This window comes from Portunus trituberculatus, chromosome 14 (genome assembly GCF_017591435.1).
Source record: "Portunus trituberculatus isolate SZX2019 chromosome 14, ASM1759143v1, whole genome shotgun sequence".
In the NCBI taxonomy this organism is placed as follows: Eukaryota; Metazoa; Arthropoda; class Malacostraca; order Decapoda; family Portunidae; genus Portunus; species Portunus trituberculatus.
Genome location: NC_059268.1, coordinates 3,670,013 through 3,691,866, shown reverse-complemented (window position 1 = coordinate 3,691,866; position 21,854 = coordinate 3,670,013). Strand labels below are relative to the sequence as shown.

General features: G+C 37.3%; 2 protein-coding genes across 12 annotated transcripts in view; one reads left to right on the top strand and one right to left on the bottom strand.

Annotated features, from left to right (window-relative positions):
- The window catches only part of LOC123503527 (mRNA-capping enzyme-like), a 48,483-nt gene extending 46,822 nt beyond the window's left edge, over positions 1-1,661 (top strand). For all 3 annotated transcript variants that reach the window (XM_045253357.1, XM_045253356.1, XM_045253355.1), the window contains exons 11-13: positions 86-186; positions 571-761; positions 1,346-1,661. In XM_045253357.1, the coding sequence (XP_045109292.1) occupies positions 86-186; positions 571-761; positions 1,346-1,476 (423 nt within the window). In that variant the 3' untranslated portion in view covers positions 1,477-1,661. The remainder of the gene's footprint in view (positions 1-85; positions 187-570; positions 762-1,345) is intronic.
- A 967-nt stretch (positions 1,662-2,628) lies between these two features.
- The window catches only part of LOC123503528 (enoyl-CoA delta isomerase 2-like), a 34,688-nt gene continuing 15,462 nt past the window's right edge, over positions 2,629-21,854 (bottom strand). For 6 of the 9 annotated variants that reach the window (XM_045253360.1, XM_045253367.1, XM_045253361.1 and 3 more), the window contains 6 exons: positions 11,764-11,894; positions 11,584-11,670; positions 5,049-5,166; positions 4,796-4,915; positions 3,869-4,036; positions 2,629-3,105 (listed from right to left, as the gene is read on the bottom strand). In XM_045253360.1, the coding sequence (XP_045109295.1) occupies positions 3,007-3,105; positions 3,869-4,036; positions 4,796-4,915; positions 5,049-5,166; positions 11,584-11,670; positions 11,764-11,894 (723 nt within the window). In that variant the 3' untranslated portion in view covers positions 2,629-3,006. The remainder of the gene's footprint in view (positions 3,106-3,868; positions 4,037-4,795; positions 4,916-5,048; positions 5,167-11,583; positions 11,671-11,763; positions 11,895-21,854) is intronic. The other 3 variants (XM_045253362.1, XM_045253363.1, XM_045253364.1) reach the window with 1 other exon arrangement.

Genomic DNA, 21,854 nt, shown 5'->3' with positions numbered 1-21,854 from the left:
ATTTTCCTGGCAGATTGAAGATTTGACATTGGATAATTGCAATTCATATTAATGGCTATGACTGACAAGTTGGCAATGTTTTCAGCCATACCAAACTGGAAGATGTGACCATGTTTTGAAGTGGAAGCCTGCTAGCCATAATTCTGTTGACTTCAAGTTAAAAATAGTGAAGAAAGGAGGAGAGGGGTAAGTACATAGTTTCATAGTAACTTGCAACATATTTTCTGCTTAGTAAGGTACAATCACTTTAATATTCCAATATTTTGGTGTATAAAATAAAACCTCCATAAGTCATTTGATGATTACATTTTATGATTATTAATTTTTGCTTCATTATGGGTTTAGTCACTGGAGGTTTTGGAGATTCATTTAATCATTGATAGTTTCCTTGACTGTAAATTAAATTAATCAATCTTCCTCATCTAATGCCATCCACATTCACACTTTAGTTACTTATTAATCCATGACTAAAAGTGTTTGAAAGAAATTACTCTTCTCACCTCATCTTCATGCACAAATGATCAAGGCTTCCTTATTTTCACTTAACACTCCTAACACTCCATTTTTCAGGTTACTGACAGAAACAGTTGGGGAGCTTTGGGTTGGGGGTCTGGACCAGCCGTTTGCCATGATGAAAGCCACCAAGGCTTTGCGGGAGTACAATAACAGGATAATTGAATGTAAATTTGATAAAGGACAATGGGTCTTCATGAGGGAGAGGACAGATAAGTCTTTCCCTAACAGCTACACAACTGCTGTGGGTAAGTTGAATATATTTGTATCTCCTCTCAGATTATGCTGTGTTTGCAACTTTACAGCTATTTGTGTGTTTCAGTATCATCCAGGTATGGAAGAAAGAGAGTTTTACTGCTAAATAGATCCTCATTGTATAGTATGTAACTTGCTAACATATAATTAATGTCCATACTGTGTACAGCAAATTGATAGTAGTAATAATTTTATATATGAAATAATTTTATCCATCCATATACCAAGCTATGATCTCCATTCAGGGAAGGAAATAAAAATACATGGCTATTTCCCAGACCTCTTGCTGTGCCTCTTTGGTTAGCTTTTACAGTGTGCAGAGAATATGCAAGCACTTTTCTTACTATCCATTTATCAAAGAATGATATATCTTTAATATGATTTAGCTCTATTTCAAGATAAATAAACTTGTACAACTACACTGAAATGTTTGTTGTTTTTTTTTTGTGCTAATTTTCATTGAAAATTGTATTTCCTTATTTTTCCATCAATCTTAGTCAGTACAAAAAATAGAGCCAATTTGTATTTTATATTTTCAGAAACAATGCAGTTCCTAACACTTTACCTATTCTTCCAGCGGTTTGCAACAGCATAAAACATCCTGTAACAAAAGATATTCTCCTTAAATTCCTCGACACTGAAGGTTACAAGAAAAAAGATGAAGATTTAATGCCACCTCCAGCTCCAAAGAAGCAAAAGGTCTGCTAGTAGTGTCACTAGGCAGACATATTTAAACATGGGTGTTTGGTTAAAGGTGTTGCTTTTACAGTCTGTCTGCTGAAGGATGTAAGGAAAACTGACTGGCATTTCTTCTGGTGCCATGAAAGATGTGTATTAGTATATATATAAAGGAGTTTCCAATACTTTTTGATAAAAATAAAACAAATTACACACTATTTCTTTACTTACAACCAACTGTTCAGCTGGAAATCTCACGGGAAATTTATTTTGTATCCACCCAATAATACATGAACCTCATATCATGTTGAAATAACTGTTGACATAGGAAAAATTATTATAGACATGGCTTTGTGATTTTTTATCTTATAGACCGACCAACAAACGTGTGTGTGTGTGTGTGTGTGTGTGTGTGTGTGTGTGTGTGTGTGTGTGTGTGTGTTACATGAAAAGGAGGCTGGCTAAAGGCACAATTCAATTCTTCCCCCAAAATGCTAAAATAAGACTTGCTTTATATTATCCCCAAGTTTCATGGTATCTGACTTCTGTGACCCTTGAGTTTCACATTGAGTCTTAAATTCTTACCATCCAGACTTTTGCACATTAATAATAATAATCTGTCCAAGTTTTGTGCTTTCATTCTCTTAAGTGTCATGCATTCCTACCATTGGCATCACCATAAAAATAAATACATATGTACTATGTATCAAAAATATATTTCCATGTAGAGTTCACATGTGAACATACAAATTCATGTGGATAAACCACTTGTTAGTCACATTACTAGTCATGCAAGCTTGCACAAAAGAGAGGAGGAGGAAGCCCAGTGATGGCACTGCTGCATTAAAAGAAAAAAAAAGTTTTATTGCTGCAGTGGATGTGAGGATAATGCACAAACAATTTTATAAATGATGGTGCTTCACTGCTGTAGTGTTGTATCACACCAGATGTGAGGACAACACACTCATACAGCTTTAGGTGCAATGGTGCTGCATGGCCATAGTGCTCTGTCACATAAAATGTGAGGGCAAAATACACAGTTTTGATGTGAAGGCACTGCCCCACCACAGTGCTGTGTCACACCAGATCATAGGATGAAATGCCTCCATTTACTCAGTTTTGGATGTTATGGGACTGCACTGCTGCTTCATGTTGGATATGAGGACAAATTAAACACATGAAGTTCTGGGACATATGGTCAGAAAAAATGTTTTTTCTAATGTTTTCAATACAAAACTGAATTTTTGCAATTCACGAGTTTAGCAGTATGCCTTCAGAAGAAAGCAAGTGTTAAACATTATAAGGTACAGTAAATCTTGAGTCAATTACAATTATTTCCATATATTTTTTTACAATAAAGACTTTTCAAAATAGGGATATTAAAACTGACTAACAAAATAAGGTTTCCATAAGCATAAATCAAATATAATCAAAATTATGCAGTAATCTTGTTTAACAATATTCATAAAATCTACAATAAAAATGAGTTATTTTATTAGTATGAATTATGATAAGGAATGAATTATAAGTATCCAACTCACTTCCATAATTCATGACTTTTTAGAGCTTTGATTTCTTTGCAAACATGTTCATTATGCCAGTAAGAGCCTCTTCACTCCTTGCTGCTTTCTTAAGATATTCCATTTCCATTTTGTTGACCTGAAAGGTTTGTAAATGTTAGTACTGACAGGAAAATTCACCATGTTGAGTGTTCTGAGGTTGAGAAATATTGTAGTCTGAGAAATGTAATATATTAGGTAGGTCTCTATCAGGGAAAATGACTTTTTTTTTTGTCACATGAATAATATGAATTAATCTGGTCTTAATTTGTGAAAATTTCTTGGAACCACCACAAAGGGAAGACAAAGGAAATCTTCATTTGTTTTTATCCATTTATGTGCATTTCATCTTCCCTTTCCTGTTTTGGGAGCTACCTTCTTTAAACATCATCCATTACAACTATTATATATCTAATCATCTCATTTGTTCATTCCTATTCATTACATCATCTCTATTAACCTGGCCTAAAAACCTGAAGGTATTACATTTGATGATGCTTATCATCATCATTCATTCTTTCATCTTTAATGCATAACAACTTACCACAACAAATGGGAAACATTTCTCAAGTATATTTAAATGTAAAATATCATCTAGTCACACTAATTAGAAGGTTAAAATCCACAGTTAGTGAGTTTGAACATGCAAGTTTTTTTTATGTGTGTGCATTATGAACACTGGCCTTGCCAGGAATACAAAGTCATGTTTGATAACAAGTAAGACCAAATGGGTCAATCAGCTGATAAAAACATCACCCAGAGACAGTGTTACACAGACCCTCAGCAAATCTGCTCCACAGTCCACCAAATATATTATTCTAAAAAAAAATTGTAGCTGTTGTGCCAAACAAAAACACACTCACCTTAATTAGGGTTTCTCGATCCTTAGCTCTCATCATTTCCTTTACTGTAAGAAGAGTTTTCAGGGGTAACTTGGCATATTCACGTATTCTTGGCCAAATCTGGTGGAGATTTGAATGAGGTAACACTTCTGTCACCAGACCTCGGTCAGAAGCTTCCTCTGCTGTCAGCTGACAATATTTGAAATAAAAAGAGGTCAAAATGGATGGGCTAGTTTAATTCATGAACTGTCTTGATAACCTCTTTGAATCTATCAAATATAAAAAAAGGTAAACATCCTGAAAGTTCCATGGTTTACCTATTAATGGAATGAAAGAATGAAGATCATAGATAACAATTGCATGAGTGAAATTAATAAAAGTGAGAGGACTGCAAACAGGAAGAGGCAAGCAATTATAAAGTGACTTGAATTATGCTGATGAGAGGATGCAAGTCTTATTAAAATATGGATACTTATTAAATCATGAAATGAAAGCACAAATCTAACATTCTATCCATTTTAATTTATAAATTGGCCAGTATCCTTATTTTTCATCCTATCAATAGATAAACCCTGGAACTCTAACTATTTCTGTTTGTTCTGCTTATGACTTGTATAGTCTCAAAAGAGGAATATCAAGACACTTCAGAAACTAAATTAATTTTAGGGAATACCATTGTGAATATATATTTAACCAAGACTATGGCACAAAGAAATTATATCTCCTTTACATGGGATAGTAGCTCTTGTCCTGTAGGAAAAATGAGATACATAGGATGGAGTTTTCAGTCCCCTTGCTCTGTTCTTTTCACTCTTCTTTTACAACATGCAGAGAATACAATGACAATGTTCTTCCAAACAGTCTATTGTGAGGATGGATAGACTGTATTCCTCAGTCTAAAAATAATCAAACCTTAATGGCCTTTAGGGAGTAAAAACTGTTACAAACCTTCTTCCCAAACAAGAGCACTTCTGCTGCCTTTCCCATACCCATAAGACGTGGAAATATATAGGAGGAGCAGCCCTCAGCCACAAGACCCAACTGCACAAAGGGTGTATGAAATGTAGCCTGAAAATGGAATATGAAGTTAGTTTTTGCTTACACACTTTATACAAGTTTTACATGTTTGATAAAAATTACTAGAAATAATCTTTAGAGCCCATTACAACTACTGAGTGCATCCACCTCATTATTATCTTACCTTGTCTGATGCATAGACAACATCAAAAAGTGGCAACATAGTGACTCCCATGCCTACTGCTGGTCCATTTAAGACAGCCACCAAGGGCTTTGGAAAGTTGATCAAGGCTGAAATGAAGCTGAAAGGAGAAAAACAAAATGGAGTATTAGGAAAAATTTGTATTTTACTGTATCATTAAATTTTATTTATTATTTTCTTTATCTTACTTAAAATGCTCTTCATTTAAATGAAAAAAAAAAAAAAAAAAAAAAAAAAAAAAAATCAGTGAATCTTGAATATATGAGAAGGTAATAGACACCTGCTGAAACAATCCTTACTCCCAGTGGTCTGAAGCACTGGATCAGGAGGTGCTGTGAATTCATCAGTAATCCACTGAACATTTTCCTATGTATGTGACAACACAAAGGGGCAGTCACAGTCTGCCCTCACACAAAATTATATGCCCCTATTTATGCACACACCCTTCACTCAAAATTATACTATAAATATGGTGACTCCCCAACCAGCCTTGGAGTCTCAGTACACAGCTCACACAGGGAAACCACAAAATGTCTGACTTCTGATCTGTCCTTTACTTATAATCTAAACTGGAAACTTTGCATTTCGTCCATAGCTAAAATAGCTTCTGTGAAGTTAGGCATTCTTGATTGTCTATGCCAGTTTTCTTGATTACCCCCTATCCAACTACAAGCTCTGTACAGGGGCCTCATCCATTCATGTATGGAGTATGCATCACATATAATGCAGGAAGGGTGTTCTACTCACTCTTTTAGATAAGTTGGAATCAAAAGCTATTTGTCTTCCCAACTCCTCTCATCTAACTGACTGTCCCTATTTCCTTTCTTTCTTCTGCTGTTATTTTCTTGCTAACTGCTCTTTTGAACTTGTTAACTGTATGTCTCATGTCCAACAACCTCATTGCAAAAGATTTTCTTTCTCTCACCCATATTCTGTCCACCTCTTAAATGCAAGAGCTAACCAGTATTCTCATTCATCTACTCCTTTCTCTGATAAATTCTAGAGTTCCCTACCTGTTTTACTCATTCCTATGACTTCTACCTTTTTCAAGATAGAGCTTTCATGACAATTATCCTTATATTTTATGATTCTCTTGATATTTCTTTTGGGACTGTCACCTCAGTGGGATTTTTTTCCCCTCCGTTTCAATTCCCTTGGCCAGTTATGTTCTAAAACAAAAACACATCTTTGCAGGAAACTATTAAAAAGTATAGTTTCCAGCAAAGATGTGTTGAGATGTGGAATAGTTTGAATGAAGAAGTAGTGTCTGCAACGAGTGTGCATAGTTTTAAAGTAAGATTGGATAAGTGTAGATATGGAGACACGGTCACACGAGCATAAAGCCCAGGCTCTGTAAATACAACTAGGTAAATACACACACACACACACACACACACACACACACACACACACACACACACACACACACACACACACACACACACACACACACACACACACACACACACTTTAGAAGCACAAGATCGCATAGTAAGAAACTAAGGAAGGGACGATGTCTGAGAGATGTTAAAAAATTTAGTTTCCCGCAAAGATGTGTTGAGACTTGGAACAGTTTAAGTGAGGAAGTGGTGTCAGCAGAGAGTGTGCATAGTTTTAAAGAAAAATTGGATAAGTGTAGATATGGAGACGGGACCACACGAGCATAAAGCCCAGGCCCTGTAAAACTACAACTAGGTAAATACACACACACACACACACACACACACACACACACACACACATGATGAAGAAGATATTATGTACCTTAATAAGACCCCAGTTAGAATATGCAGCATGTGTCTGGTCACCGCATATGAAGAAAAATTTGAAGAAGGTGGAAAGGGTACAGAGGCTGGCAACAAGGATGGTACCAGGACTCAGGGAGTTAGACTATGAGGAAAGACTGAGGAAGCTGGGGCTGACCACATTAGAAGAGAGAAGAACAAGAGGAGACATGAAAACTATGTATAAATTGGTGAACAAGATTGACATACTGGATAGAGAGTTGAGTTGATAAAGGTGACCACAAGTAATCATCTCCCAGGACATGGAAAAAAGCTAATAAAGGACATGTCTAAATGACGTGAGAAAATACAGTTTCCTGCATCGTAGCATTGGTAAGTGGAATAAACTGAGCAGTGATGTCGTTGACGCGGTGTGTGTCAATCAGATGAAAGAGAGATACGACAGGAATGGACAAGGAGACAGGTCACAGAGAGCTTAGCTCGGGCCCTGTAATACACAAATAGGTAAATACACACACACATACCAAGTAACAGTAACCAAGCTTGAAATAAAAAAGTTGATGACGGAATTGGATGAGGAAAAGGCAATGGGACCGGATGAAGTCTCAGGCAAAATACTAAAAGAATGTAGGGAAGAACTAGCAAGTCCAATATACAACATCATAAAATGCTCAATAGAAAATGGAACAGTGCCAGTGGAGTGGAAAAGAGCTGAGGTGGTTCCCATATATAAGAGCGGAAGGAAGGAAGAACCTTTAAATTACAGACCGGTATCACTAACTAGTGTAATATGCAAGATGTGTGAAAAGTAATAAAGAAGCAATGGATTGAGTTTCTTGAAGACAACAAAATATTATCAAATAGCCAATTTGGTTTTAGAAAAGGTCGGTCATGTGTGACAAATTTATTGAGTTTCTACTCTAGAATAGTCGATAAAGTACAAGAGAGAGAGGATGGGTTGACTGTATTTATTTAGATCTAAAAAAGGCTTTTGATAAAGTGCCACATGAAAGATTACTATGGAAGTTAGAGGAGAAGGGTGGCTTAAAAGGAAGCACATTGAGATGGATGAAGAATTACTTAAGGGGGAGAGAAATAAGGACGATAGTTAAAGATATGAAGTCCAACTGGACAACAGTAGACAGCGGAGTGCCACAGGGGTCAGTATTGGCACCAATACTTTTTCTCGTATATATAAATGACATACCAGAGGGAGTGAACAGCTACATAAATCTGTTTGCAGACGATGCGAAACTGTGCAGAGTCATTAAACAAAAAGAGGATTGTGAAATACTACAGGAAGACTTAAACAAGATCTGGAAATGGAGCAAATAATGGGAGATGGAATTCAATGTGGACAAAAGCCATGTCATGGAAATGGGAAAAAGTGAAAGACGACCAGTGGGAATCTATAAGGTGGGAGATGGAGTAGAACTAGAAAAAGTAAAAAAGGAAAAGGACTTGGGAGTGACAATGGAAGAAAATAATCAACCGGTAAGCCATATTGATAGAATTTTCAGAGAGACGTATAATTTGCTAAGGAATATTGGAGTAGCATTTCACTATATGGACAAGGAAATGATGAAGAAATTAATAAGTACTAAAATAAGACCTAGATTGGAATATGCAGGAGTTGTGTGGACTCCCATAAAAAGAAACACATAAGAAAATTAGAGAGACTACAAAAATGGCTACAAGAATGGTTCCAGAATTTAAAGGGATGGCATATGAGGAGAGACTAAAGGCAATGGATCTACCAACCTTGGAGCAGAGAAGAGAAAGGGATCTGATACAAGTTTATAAATTGATTAATGGAATGGATGAAGTGGATAATGAGAAACTGATCCTGAGAGAAGAATATGACTTTAGAAGCACAAGATCGCATAGTAAGAAACTAAGGAAGGGACGATGTCTGAGAGATGTTAAAAATTTAGTTTCCATAAAGATGTGTTGAGACTTGGAACAGTTTGAGTGAGGAAGTGGTGTCAGCAAAGAGTATGCATAGTTTTAAAGAAAAATTGGATAAGTGCAGATATGGAGACGGGACCACACGAGCATAAAGCCCAGGCCCTGTAAAACTACAACTAGGTAAATACACACACACACACACACACACACACACACACACACACACACACACACACACACACACACACAGAATATAGAAATGGAGCTGTACATGGCAAATGGAGTTCAACACGACAAAATGCAAGAAAATAGAGTTTGGCAAGAGTGAAAGAAGAATCAGGAGTATGTACAAGATAGGAAATGAAGACATAAAAACCAGTCATGAAGAAAAAGACCTTGGGGTGACAATTACCAATGACCTATCGCCAGAGAGACATATAAACAAAATAATTGGAGAAGTATTGAACTTATTGAGGAACATAAGAGTGGCGTTCAGATATTTAGATGAAGAAATGATGAAGAAAATAATTACTGCAATGATAAGACCGAGGCTTGAATATGCAACAATACAGTGGGCTCGAACTTAAAGAAACACATAAGGAAACTAGAGAAAGTACAGAGGGCTGCAACGAAAATGGTGCCTGACTTAAGAGATTTGACTTATGAAGACAGACTGAAAAGAATGCAACTTCCGACCCTGGAAAACAGAAGAGAAAGGGGAGACCTGATAGCAATATACAGAGTGATGATTGGCATGGAAAAAATGGATAGGGAAGATCTGTGTATGTGGAATGAAAGAATGTCGAGAGGGCATGGGAAAAAACTAAAATGGCCACTTATAGGAGAGATGTGAAAAAATATAGCTTCCCTCATAGAAGGGTGGAAGCATGGAATAGTTTAGACGTGGAAGTGGTCAACGCAAGGAATATTCATGATTTTAAGAAAAAGCTGGACATTAATAGATATGGAGACGGGACAACACGAGCATAGCTCTTTTCCCGTATGTTACAATTAGGTAAATACAATTAGGTAAATACACGCACACACACACACACACACACACACACACACACACACACACACAAATAATTAAAGAAGGAAAGACATACCAAACAGAGAAAAAAATGTGTGAAATAATGAATGAGAGCTTTAAAACGGTGTTCACTGCAGAAGATGATTTCACAGAACCTAATAGGACATGGGATTGCCAAGGATTACAGGAGATTGCAGTGCACAAAGAGGATATTGGAAGATTACTGGATAAGTTGAAAGTCAGGAAAGCAATGGGGCCAGATGGTGTATCAGGCTGGATGTTAAAAGAATGTAAAGAGCAACTACTGGATCCAATTTGGGAAATAATTACAAGTTCAATAAATGAATGGAAAGTTTCACTAGAATGGAAGAGAGCCAACATAATACCGATATTTAAAGGAAGAAAGGCAACTGGATCACTAAACTACAGAAAAGTGTCACTTACAAGTGTCTTGGGGAAGTTGTGTGAAATAATCATAAAAGAAAAATGGGTTAAATTTCTAGAAGAGGAGCAAGTCATATCAAAGAGACAATTTGCGTTCAGGACAGGGCGATCATGTGTATCAAACTTATTAAGCTTCTACTTGAGAGTTATTGCAGGACTTGAAAACAGAGATGGATGGGTAGACACAGTATACCTGGATATTGAAACAGCTTTTGATAAAGTCCCTCATAAAAGATTACTTTGGAAACTAGAGAACATAGGAGGAGTGCGAGGAACTTCACTAGAATGGACAAGAGATTATTTGAAGGATAGGGAAATGAGAACTGTGATCAAAGATACATACTCATCTTGGGGTAAAATAACCAGCGGAATGCCACAAGGGTCAGTGTTAGCCCCCATTATGTTTCAGATTTATGTAAACGACATTCACAATGGGATAAACAGTTATATAAATTTATTTGCTGATGATGCAAAGCTGCTAAGAGTTATCAAAACCAGAGAGGGCTATCTGCTGTTGCAGGAAGATATAAACAAGATAAATGAGTGGAGCAGGAAGTGGAAATTGGAGCTTAATGCCAAGAAATGTCACATAATGGGACTAGGAAAGAGTAAGAGAAGACCAGTATGGAACTATTTGATGGGAGAGGAACAAAATAATAATGATGACTAGAGAGGAAAAAGATCTGGAAGTGATCATACAAGAAAATCTAAGCCCCGAAAAACAAATAAGCAAAATATTTGAACTATCATATAAAATGTTGACTAATACAAGAGTGGCATTTCATTACATGGACAAAGATATGATGAAAAAAATCATCACAAGCATGATACGTCCAAGGTTGGAATATGCAGCAGGGGTATGGTCTTCGAACTCTAAAAAGGATGCAAGAAAATTGGAAAGGATACGAAAGATTGCTACAAAGATGGTGCCAGAATTAAAGGACCTCACATATGAAGAACGACTAAAGGAAATGGGACTGCCAACCTTACACAATAGAAGAGAACGTGGGGACCTAATAACAATGTATAAGATAGTAAATGATATTGTAAAGATAGACAAAGAAGACCTGGTGCTGTTGACAGAAGATGGAAGGACAAGAGGACATGAAAAGATCAGGATGAGGCAGTGTGTGAAGGATATTGAAAATGCAGTTTTCCACACAGAACGGTGGAAAAATGGAATGCATTGGATAATGAAGTTGTTACAGCACATAATGTGCATAACTTTAAGGAAAAATTAGGTAAATGGAGATATGGAGATAGGACACTATGAGCCCTGCTCGAACCCTGTACAATACAGCTAGGTAAATACAATTAGGTAAATACACACACACACTCCAGAGAACTTAAGTGATAATACACAAATACTAAAACATCAACTACTTACTCTCTGAATAAATTTACACTGGATGAACTTTTTTTCTCCCCAACTTCAGTTCCTTCTGCACTGGATTGATGATTTCTGAAAAAGACACTATAGTAATGATCATCACTAGAATTTGATCATATTTTTATTATAACACTAAAAAAAGACATACACAAAGGGCCAGCAGGAAAACAAACTCACCCCATGTTTTGAAGATTTTCCATGAAGTCATTACCAGATGTGAAGTAGTCTCCTTCCCCAGTCACAGCCACCACTGTCACATCTGGGTTCCCAGCAGCACGGTCAAGAGTTGCCATCAGGGCTCTATACTCCTGTACAGAAATAAATAAATTTTATTCATGACCTGAAAGTACTATACAAATTTTTTTAAACAGTTTGTTTATGACTTAAACAAGTGTGTGGGAGCGTGAGATTGGGCAGACGTCCACGCGCATGTTCAAATCCCACCAAGTACAGCCTTGAAACTTTGCCATTTGTTGAGTAGTTTAAATTTACCTACATATCACCATGATACACAGGTGCTAGGTGGTTACACCAAAGATGCACTTGGGTGGTGATATGGGCCCTAATATGGGTACCACTATAAATAAAATTGCCTGCACCACTAACGTTTGGAAGCTTAACAGCCCTTCCAATGCTCTTCAAGTTACTTACAGGTGCTATAGGCCACAACATAAAAAAAAAAAACACACTTATTTTTGGAAATATACAAAACAGGAGTCAGGGAATATGTCCCGAAATATAGACCTAAAGAAGAAAGAAAGAAGGATTGGTTTAACGAAAGGTGTGCTAGGGCAAAGAAGAAAAGAGATGGAGCATGGAAAAGGTGGAGGAAAAACAGAAATCCAGAAAATAAGGAAAACTTCAAAGCAGCAAGAAATGAATATGCCAAGGTGAGGAAGGAAGAAGAAAGGAACTATGAAAAGAACATAGTCGAAAAATGTAAGGAGCAGCCAAAATTGTTAAACAGATTCATAAATGGAAAAATAAGGCAAAAAGAAACAATAGAAAGGTTAAAAGGAGAGAACGGGATGGTAGAAGACCCAAAAAGTATGGCAGAACTGTTAAATAGTAAATTACTAAGGAATCCAAATTTGAAAGACCACAGGGTAATAGAGAGACTGTCCATATGAAAGAGATTAAAGTAACCAAGCTTGAAGTAAAAGAGTTGATGACGGAATTAGATGAGGAGAAGGCAATGGGACCGGATGAAGTCTCAGGCAGAATATCAAAAGAATGTAGAGAAGAACTAGCAAGTCCCATATACAACATCATAAAATGCTCAATAGAAAATGGAACAGTACCAGTAGAATGGAAAAGAGATGAGGTGGTTCCCATATGTAAGAGCGGAAGGAAAGAAGAACCTTTAAATTACAGACTGGTATCACTAACTAGCGTATTATGCAAGATGTGTGAAAGAGTAATAAACAATGGATTGAGTTTCTTGAAGACAACAAATTATCATCAAATAGCCAATTTGGTTTTAGAAAAGGTCGGTCGTGTGTAATAAATTTATTGAGTTTCTACTCTAGAATAGTTGATAAAGTACAAGAGAGAGAGGGATGGATTGACTGTATTTATTTAGGTTTAAAAAAGGCGTTTGATAAAGTGCCACATGAAAGATTACTATGGAAGTCAGAGGAGAAGGGTGGCTTTAAAAGGAAGCACATTGAGATGGATGGAAAATTACTTGAGGGGGAGAGAATTAAGGACGGTAGTTAAAGATATGAAGTTCAAGTGGAGAGTAGTAGCCAGCGGAGTGCCACAAGTGTCAGTATTGGTGCCAATACTTTTTGTCATATATATAAACGACATGCCAGAGGGAGTGAACAGCTACATAAATCTGTTTGTGGATGATGCGAAACTGTGCAGAGTCATAAAACAAAAAGAAGATTGTGAAATACTACAGGAAGACTTAAACAAGATCTGGAAATGGAGTAAAAAATGGGAGATGGAATTCAATGTGGACAAAAGCCATGTCATGGAAATGGGAAAAAGTGAAAGACGACCAGTGGGAATCTATAAGTGGAGTAGAACTAGAAAAAGTAAAAAAGGAAAAGGACTTCGGAGTGACGATGGAAGAAAACAATCAACTGGTAAGCCACATTGATAGAATTTTCAGAGACATATAATTTGCTAAGGAATATTGGATTAGCATTTTACTACATGGACAAAGAAATGATGAAGAAATTGATAAGTACTAAAATAAGACCCAGATTGGAATATGCAGGAGTTGTGTGGACCCCCCATAAAAAGAAACACATAAAGAAATTGGAGAGACTACAAAAAATGGCTACAAGAATGGTCTCAGAACTTGAAGGGATGACATATGAGGAGAAACTAAAGGCTATGGATCTTCCAACATTGGAGCAGAGAAGGGAGAGAGGGGATCTCATACAAGTTTATAAATTGATAAAATGGAATGGACCAAGTATCTGATGAGTATCTGATCCTGAAAGAAGAATATGCCAGTCGCAGCACAAGATCGCATAGTAAGAAGGTGAGGAAGGGAAGATGTGTAAGAGATATTAAAAAGTATAGTTTCCCGCAAAGATGTGTTGAGATGTGGAACAGTTTGAATGAAGAAGTAGTGTCTGCAACGAGTGTGAATACTTTTAAAGTAAGATTGGATAAGTGTAGATATGGAGACGGGGCCACATGAGCATAAAGCCCAGGCCCTGTAAAACTACAACTAGGTAAATACACACACACACAGATTCATAAATGGAAAAATTAGGCAAAAGGAAACAATAGAAAGGTTAAAAGGAGAGAACGGGATGGTGGAAGACCCAAAAAGTATGACAGAACTATTAAATAAAAAATTCCAGGTCTTTAGTAAAGAATCCAAATTTGAGAGGCCACAGGGTAATAGAGAGACAATCTATATGAAAGAGATTAAAGTAACCAAGCTTGAAATAAAAGAGTTAATGAAGGAACTGGATGAAGAGAAGGCAATGGGACCGGATGAAGTCTCAGGCAGAATACTGAAAGAATGTAGGGAAGAACTAGCAAGTCCTATATACAACATCATAAAATGCTCAATAGAAAATGGAACAGTGCCAGTAGAATGGAAAAGAGCTGAGGTGGTTCCCATATATAAGAGCGGAAGGAAGAAGAACCTTTAAATTACAGACCGGTATCACTAACTAGTGTAATATGCAAGATGTGTGAAAGAATAATAAAGAAACAATGGATCGAGTTCCTTGAAGACAACAAATTAATATCAAATAGCCAATTTGGTTTTAGAAAAGGACGGTCTTGTGTAACTAATTTGTTGAGTTTCTATTCTAGAATAGTTGATAGAGTACAAGAAAGAGAGGGATGGGTTGACTGCATCTATTTGGATTTAAAAAAGGCGTTTGACAAAGTGCCACACGCAAGATTACTGTGAAGTTAGAGGAGAAGGGTGGCTTAAAAGGAAGCACACACACACACACACACACACACACACACACACACACACACGGGACACCGTCGATGGCGGATGTGGTCGCTGAGCTCCAGAGCAATCATCTCTAATTCTACAGTTACCATTGCCTAAGAGTAACCAAGGTGGGAAAGGAGCTTGTAATGTTTGTCCCGTCTCCATATAGTCATGTTAACTGTTGATTAGCAAAATAATGTCCAGGGAAGGTGAATATAAACTGTAGCCTGCGTTTGAGCCATCAGCTGAAGTTTGTTTACATCTGCGCAACATGGCGGCCGTGAACTCGAAAGATGAATCAGACTTCACAGGATTTCAAGGAATAATGGAGAAGAGCGTTTATGTGAAGAAAATTCTGGAGTTGGAAGGTAAAATTGAAAACTGTTTGAAAAGTATGGGGGCCTGGAAACGAGTTATGACAATGTAATGAAAGAGTGCGCCGATATGAAGAAAGAAAATGCAGTACTGAAAGAGGAAGTTAAGTTAATTAAAGTGAATTGCGACAAATGTGGAGAATCTTTAGGAAAAGTGATGGAGAAGCAGGCTGAATGGAAAAAAAGTCAGGAAGTGGAAAGAAAGGAGGTAAATTACAAAGTTGCAAGTCTGGAAAAGGAAATCAAAGAGTCTGGGGAGAAAACTTTGGGCCTTGCTGAAATTATAGATCAACAGATCATAGAAGAGAAGATTGCTGAGAAAGTGGTGAAGGTTATTAAGTCAAATGAGACATTGGTGAGGGAAACTGTAGACAAAAAGAGATGTGTGGTGATATTTGGTGTGGAGGAGGATAAGACACCGAGTAAAATGAGAGAGAGAAAAACATAAAAAGGTGATAAATAATATCATTAATGTGGTGCAGGAGGAGGAAAAGACCTAGTACAAGAAATAGAGGACTTCCATAGAATTGGAAAGTTCACAGGAGAAGGTATGAGGCCAATAAGAATCAAACTTAAGTCACAAAAGGATGTAGATGAATTGGTGGAGAAGTCATGGAGGCTAGCCCAGCAGGAAACAACAAGGAAGATTTGGTTGAGAAGAGATCTCGGTGAAAAGGAAGAGAAATGTTAAATGAGTTGAGAAAGGAGGCTTTGAAAAAAATGAAGAGAGGACAGAAGAGGAGAAGAAAGAGTTTTCTGGAGAATCTTGGATATGAGACTGAGGAAGTGGTTCATAACCCAGAAAAGTACAGCAAGAAAGGACTAAAGAAACTTACGTATGAGCGGAATGTAATGTATTCCAACATAAATGGAGTGATATCGGGATTTTAGAACTCAACGATTACTTGAGGACAAGAACCCAGATATTGTGGGTCTTACTGAAACAAAACTGAGAGAGGGAGAAGACCTGATGATGGTTGGAGAAGGAAATATAATGTTTGGAAAAGAAATAGAGTAGGTAAGATGGGAGGAGGAGTGATGTTGCTGGTTAAAAAGATATAAAGGTGGATCAAGTGAAAGAAGGTATGGGAAAGGCAGAAGTGCTAAAGATCAGAGCAGAAACTAATGAAGGAAAAAGAGGCACTACATAGTGGTGTACGTACCACCTAAGACAAATGCATGGTCAGTACAGGAATATGAAGAAATGATAAGTGATACAGGAACATGTCTGGAAGAAATGTTGGGTGGCTGTGAACGAACTATAATGATGGGAGATTTTAATTGTAAAGAGGTGTGTTGGGAGGACTGGTCAATGGAAGGATCAGAGACAACATGGGAAATACACTATTGACACTGGCAATGGAAAATGTGTTAACTCAGTGGGTCAAAGAAGATACTAGGTTTGGAGGAGAGGGAGCATCGTCAAGACTGGACTTGGTCTTTAGTACAGAGCCAATGGTCATTGAGGAGATGAGGGTGGAGTGCCCTTTAGCAAAGAGTGATCATGCAGTTTTGGAGTTCAAGGTGATAGATGAAGAGAAATCTAGAAGAAATGAAGAATATAAAGTGGGAAGATGGAATTATGCCAAGACAGATTTTGGAAACCTAAAGAAATTCTTTCAAGAGACAAATTGGATGAAATTCAAGAGTGCTAAGGAGCAAATGAAAAGTGGAAGGAATTTATAAAAATATACAAAGAAGGTGAGAAAAATTTGTACCAATAAGACAACATAGAGAAGTTGGAAAGCAGGACTGGTTTAACGATAGATGTGAAAAGGCTAGAACAAGAAAAGAGGATGCATGGAAGAGGTGGAGAAGGAAAAGACGGATTAAGCAGTGGGAAAGTTACAAAAGAGCAAGAAATGAATATGTGTTGATTAGAAGAGAAGAAAGAAAGAAACAAGAAAAGGATATAATTGATAAATGTAAAGACCAACCAAGGCTTTTTACAGACATGTGAACAACAACATCAAAAATAGAGAAAGTATTGAAAGTTTAGAAGTAAATGGAGTATGCAGTGAGGATCCCAGGAAATGGCAGAGGCTATGAATGGATGCTTTCGGAAGGTATTCACAAAGGAGACTGCTTTTGACAAACCACTGGTAATGGAACAGAAAGGGATTATGAAGGAGTTTCAAGTAACTGTGGAGGAGATCAAGAATATGATGGGGAGTTTAGAAGTGAGAAAAGCTGTGGGACCTGATGGGGTATCAGGATGGATTTTAAGAGAATGCAGGAGCAACTGGCAGAAAAAGTTTGTGAAGTAATTGATGCCTCATTAAGGGAAGGTGTAGTGCCCCAAGACTGGAAAAGAGCTAACATTGTCCCAATTTATAAATCAGGTAACAAGAGAGACCCATTGAACTATAGACCAGTGTCACTTACAAGTGTGGTAGCTAAGATGTGTGAGAGGGTGGTGAAGAATAGATGGACAGACTTCTTGGAGAAAAATGACATACTTTGTGAGTGTCAATTTGGTTTTAGAAAAGGGCGTTCATGCACGACAAACCTGATATGTTACTATTCGAGGGTGATAGATGTAATACAGGAAAGAGATGGTTGGGCTGATGGAATATATCTGGATTTAAAAAAGGCCTTTGATAAGGTACCACACCGGAGACTGATCTGGAAACTTGAAATGGTAGGAGGAGTGCATGGCAGTTTACTAAAATGGATGGAAGACTTTTGGTAGGAAGAGAAATGAGAACAATAATTAAGGACAGACCATCAGAATGGGGCTTGGTGGAGAGTGGAGTTCCACAGGGATCAGTGTTGGCACCAGTAATGTTCGGTCTACATAAATGACATGGTGGATGGGGTGTCCAGTTATGTGAGCCTATTTGCAGACGATGCAAAATTGTTAAGAAAAGTGAGATGTGACAAAGATTGCGAACTACTCCAGGAAGACTTGGACAGAATATGGAAATGGAGCTGTACATGGCAAATGGAGTTCAACACGACAAAATGCAAGAAATTAGAGTTTGGCAAGAGTGAAAGAAGAATCAGGAGTATGTACAAGATAGGAAATGAAGACATAAAACCAGTCATGAAGAAAAGACCTTGGGGTGACAATTACCAATGACCTATCGCCAGAGAGACATATAAACAAAATAATTGGAGAAGTATTGAACTTATTGAGGAACATAAGAGTGGCGTTCGTATATTTAGATGAAGAAATGATGAAGAAAATAATTACTGCAATGATAAGACCGAGGCTTGAATATGCAACAATACAGTGGGCTCGAACTTAAAGAAACACATAAGGAAACTAGAGAAAGTACAGAGGGCTGCAACAAAAATGGTGCCTGACTTAAGAGATTTGACTTATGAAGACAGACTGAACAGAATGCAACTTCCGACCCTGGAAAACAGAAGAGAAAGGGGAGACCTGATAGCAATATACAGAGTGATGATTGGCATGGAAAAATGGATAGGGAAGATCTGTGTATGTGGAATGAAAGAATGTCGAGAGGGCATGGGAAAAACTAAAATGGCCACTTATAGGAGAGATGTGAAAAATATAGCTTCCTCATAGAAGGGTGGAAGCATGGAATAGTTTAGACGTGGAAGTGGTCAACGCAAGGAATATTCATGATTTTAAGAAAAAGCTGGACATTAGTAGATATGGAGACGGGACAGTACGAGCATAGCTCTTTTCCCGTATGTTACAATTAGGCAAATACAATTAGGTAAATACACACACACACACAAACACACACACACACAGAATGAAGCAAAAACTCATCAGAAATGATAGAGTGATGATAGTTGGAGACTTTAATTGCAAAGAAATAGTGTGGGAAGACTACGAAGTGGTGAATGGTGGTGAGTGGACAGAAGAATTGTTAAAGGTAGCAACAAATAACTTGATGACACAGTGGGTGAGATCACCAACAAGGTGCAGGGGACAAGATGTTGCAGGAAGGTTGGATTTGGTATTTACCAGGGCATCTCTAAAAGAGGAAATTGAACATGAATGTCCCTTGGGAAAAGCGATCATGATGTCCTAAGCTTTGAGCTGGATACAGAATTAAGCACGAATAAGATTGTGGAACGCAGGAGGAAAAATTAAATTATACTAGGGCAAATTATAACCATATAAGGGAGTTCTTTAATGAAATTGACTGGTCCGTGGTATACCAGGAAAGGGATATGCAATTGAAATACGATAAATTTATGGATTTGTATAACTCTGCTGTGAAAAAGTTTGTGCCATATCACAGAAAGAGGACTTTAAATAATAAACAGTGGTTTAATAGAAATTGTGAAGAAGCAAAAAGAACAAAGAAAAGGCATGGAAGAAACTTAAGAAAAACAGTGATGTATTATCAAGAGAAGTCTACAAAACAGCAAGGAATAGATATGTTGAAGTAAGGAGAACAGCACAGAAGGAATATGAACAGAGGGTGGTGGAAAACTGTGATAGTGACCCAAAATGTTTTACAAATTCATAAATGGAAAACTAAATAAAAGGGAGGCAATAGAAAAGGTAAAAAACGGGGAAGAAGTATATGAAGATGCTGGAGATATAGCTGAAATTTTGAACGACAACTTTTGCAAAGTGTTTACAAAGGAGGAGCATTTTATGGGAGGAAGGCCTACGGAAATAAAGCAAATGCAGGACATCATGGTTACTAAGGAAGATGTAAGGAAAATTATAAGCAATCTGGATATTAATAAATCAATGGGGCCTGATGGCATATCTGGGAGGTTGCTAAATGAATGTAAGGATCAATTGTTGAACCCCGTATTTGATATTGTGGAAACCTCCATACGAACAGGATTAGTCCCGAAAGAGTGGAAAAGAGCTGACATTGTGCCTATATATAAGAATGGTAGTAGAATGGAACCGCTAAATTATAGACCAGTATCGTTGACTAGTATATTGTGCAAGGTATGTGAAGAAGTAATTAAAGCTAAGTGGAGTGAGTATCTAGAAAGTGAAAACATTCTGAGTGAAAGGCAGTTTGGTTTCAGAAAAGGAAGATCGTGCGTATCCAATTTATTATGTTTTTATTCAAGAGTGACTGACATACTACAACATAGAGAGAGATGGGTGGATGCTATCTACCTGGACTTGAGAAAGGCCTTTGATAAAGTACCACACAATAGACTGATGTGGAAACTAAAGAAGATTGGAGGAGTAAATGATAAACTAGCAAAATGGATGGAAAATTACTTAATGGGAAGAGAAATGAGAACAGTGGTGAGAGGAAGGAAGTCCGAACGGAAGAAGGTAACCAGTGGAGTTCCACAAGGGTCAGTGCTTGGTCCCATCATGTTTTTGATTTATGTTAATGATATGCCAGTAGGAATTGACAGTTACATGAACATGTTTGCGGACGATACTAAAATTATGAGGAGAGTAAAGAATGTGGAAGATTGTAACAAGTTACAGGAAGATCTTGATAAAATATATGAGTGGAGTAAGGAGTGGCAGATGGAATTTAATATAGACAAGACCCATGTTATGAAAATGGGAAGAAGTAGATACAGACCAAACAGGGATTACAGGCTGGGTGATGAGAAAATTAAAGAGACCAATGAGGAGAAAGACTTAGGAGTAACAGTGCAAAACACCTTGTCACCGGAGAAACACATTAACAAGATTTTTTGGAAAACATACAACATACTTCAAAATATTGGCTTTGCATTCCACTACCTAGATGAAGGAATTGACATGAATTGGTGAAGATATTATGTACCTTAATAAGACCCCAGTTAGAATATGCAGCATGTGTCTGGTCACCGCATATGAAGAAAAATGTGAAGAAGGTGGAAAGGGTACAGAGGCTGGCAACAAGGATGGTACCAGGACTCAGGGAGTTAGACTATGAGGAAAGACTGAGGAAGCTGGGGCTGACCACATTAGAAGAGAGAAGAACAAGAGGAGACATGATAACTATGTATAAATTGGTGAACAAGATTGACATACTGGACAGAGAGTTGATAAAGGTGACCACAAGTAATCATCTCCGGGACATGGAAAAAATTAATAAAAGAAAGCTAATAAAGGACATCTGTCTAAATGACATGGAAAAATACAGTTTCCGCATCGTAGCATTGATAAGTGGAATAAACTGAGCAGTGATGTCGTTGACGCGGTGTGTGTCAATCAGATGAAAGAGAGATATGACAGGAATGGACAAGGAGACAGGTCAAATGGGAAAGAGCTTAGCTCGGAATCTATGTAATACACAAATAGGTAAATACAGGAAAAGGACTTAGTGAATGGAAGAAACACATCACAGTAACATATTGATAGAATTTTTGAGAAACATATAATTTGTTAAGGAATATTGGAGTAGCATTTCACCACATGGACAAAGAAATGATGAAGAAATTGATAAGTACTTTAATAAGACCCAGATTGAATATGCAGGAGTAGTGTGGACCCCTTATAAAAGAAACACATAAGGAAATTGGAGAGACTACAAAAAATGGCTACAAGAATGGTTCCAGAATTTGAAGGG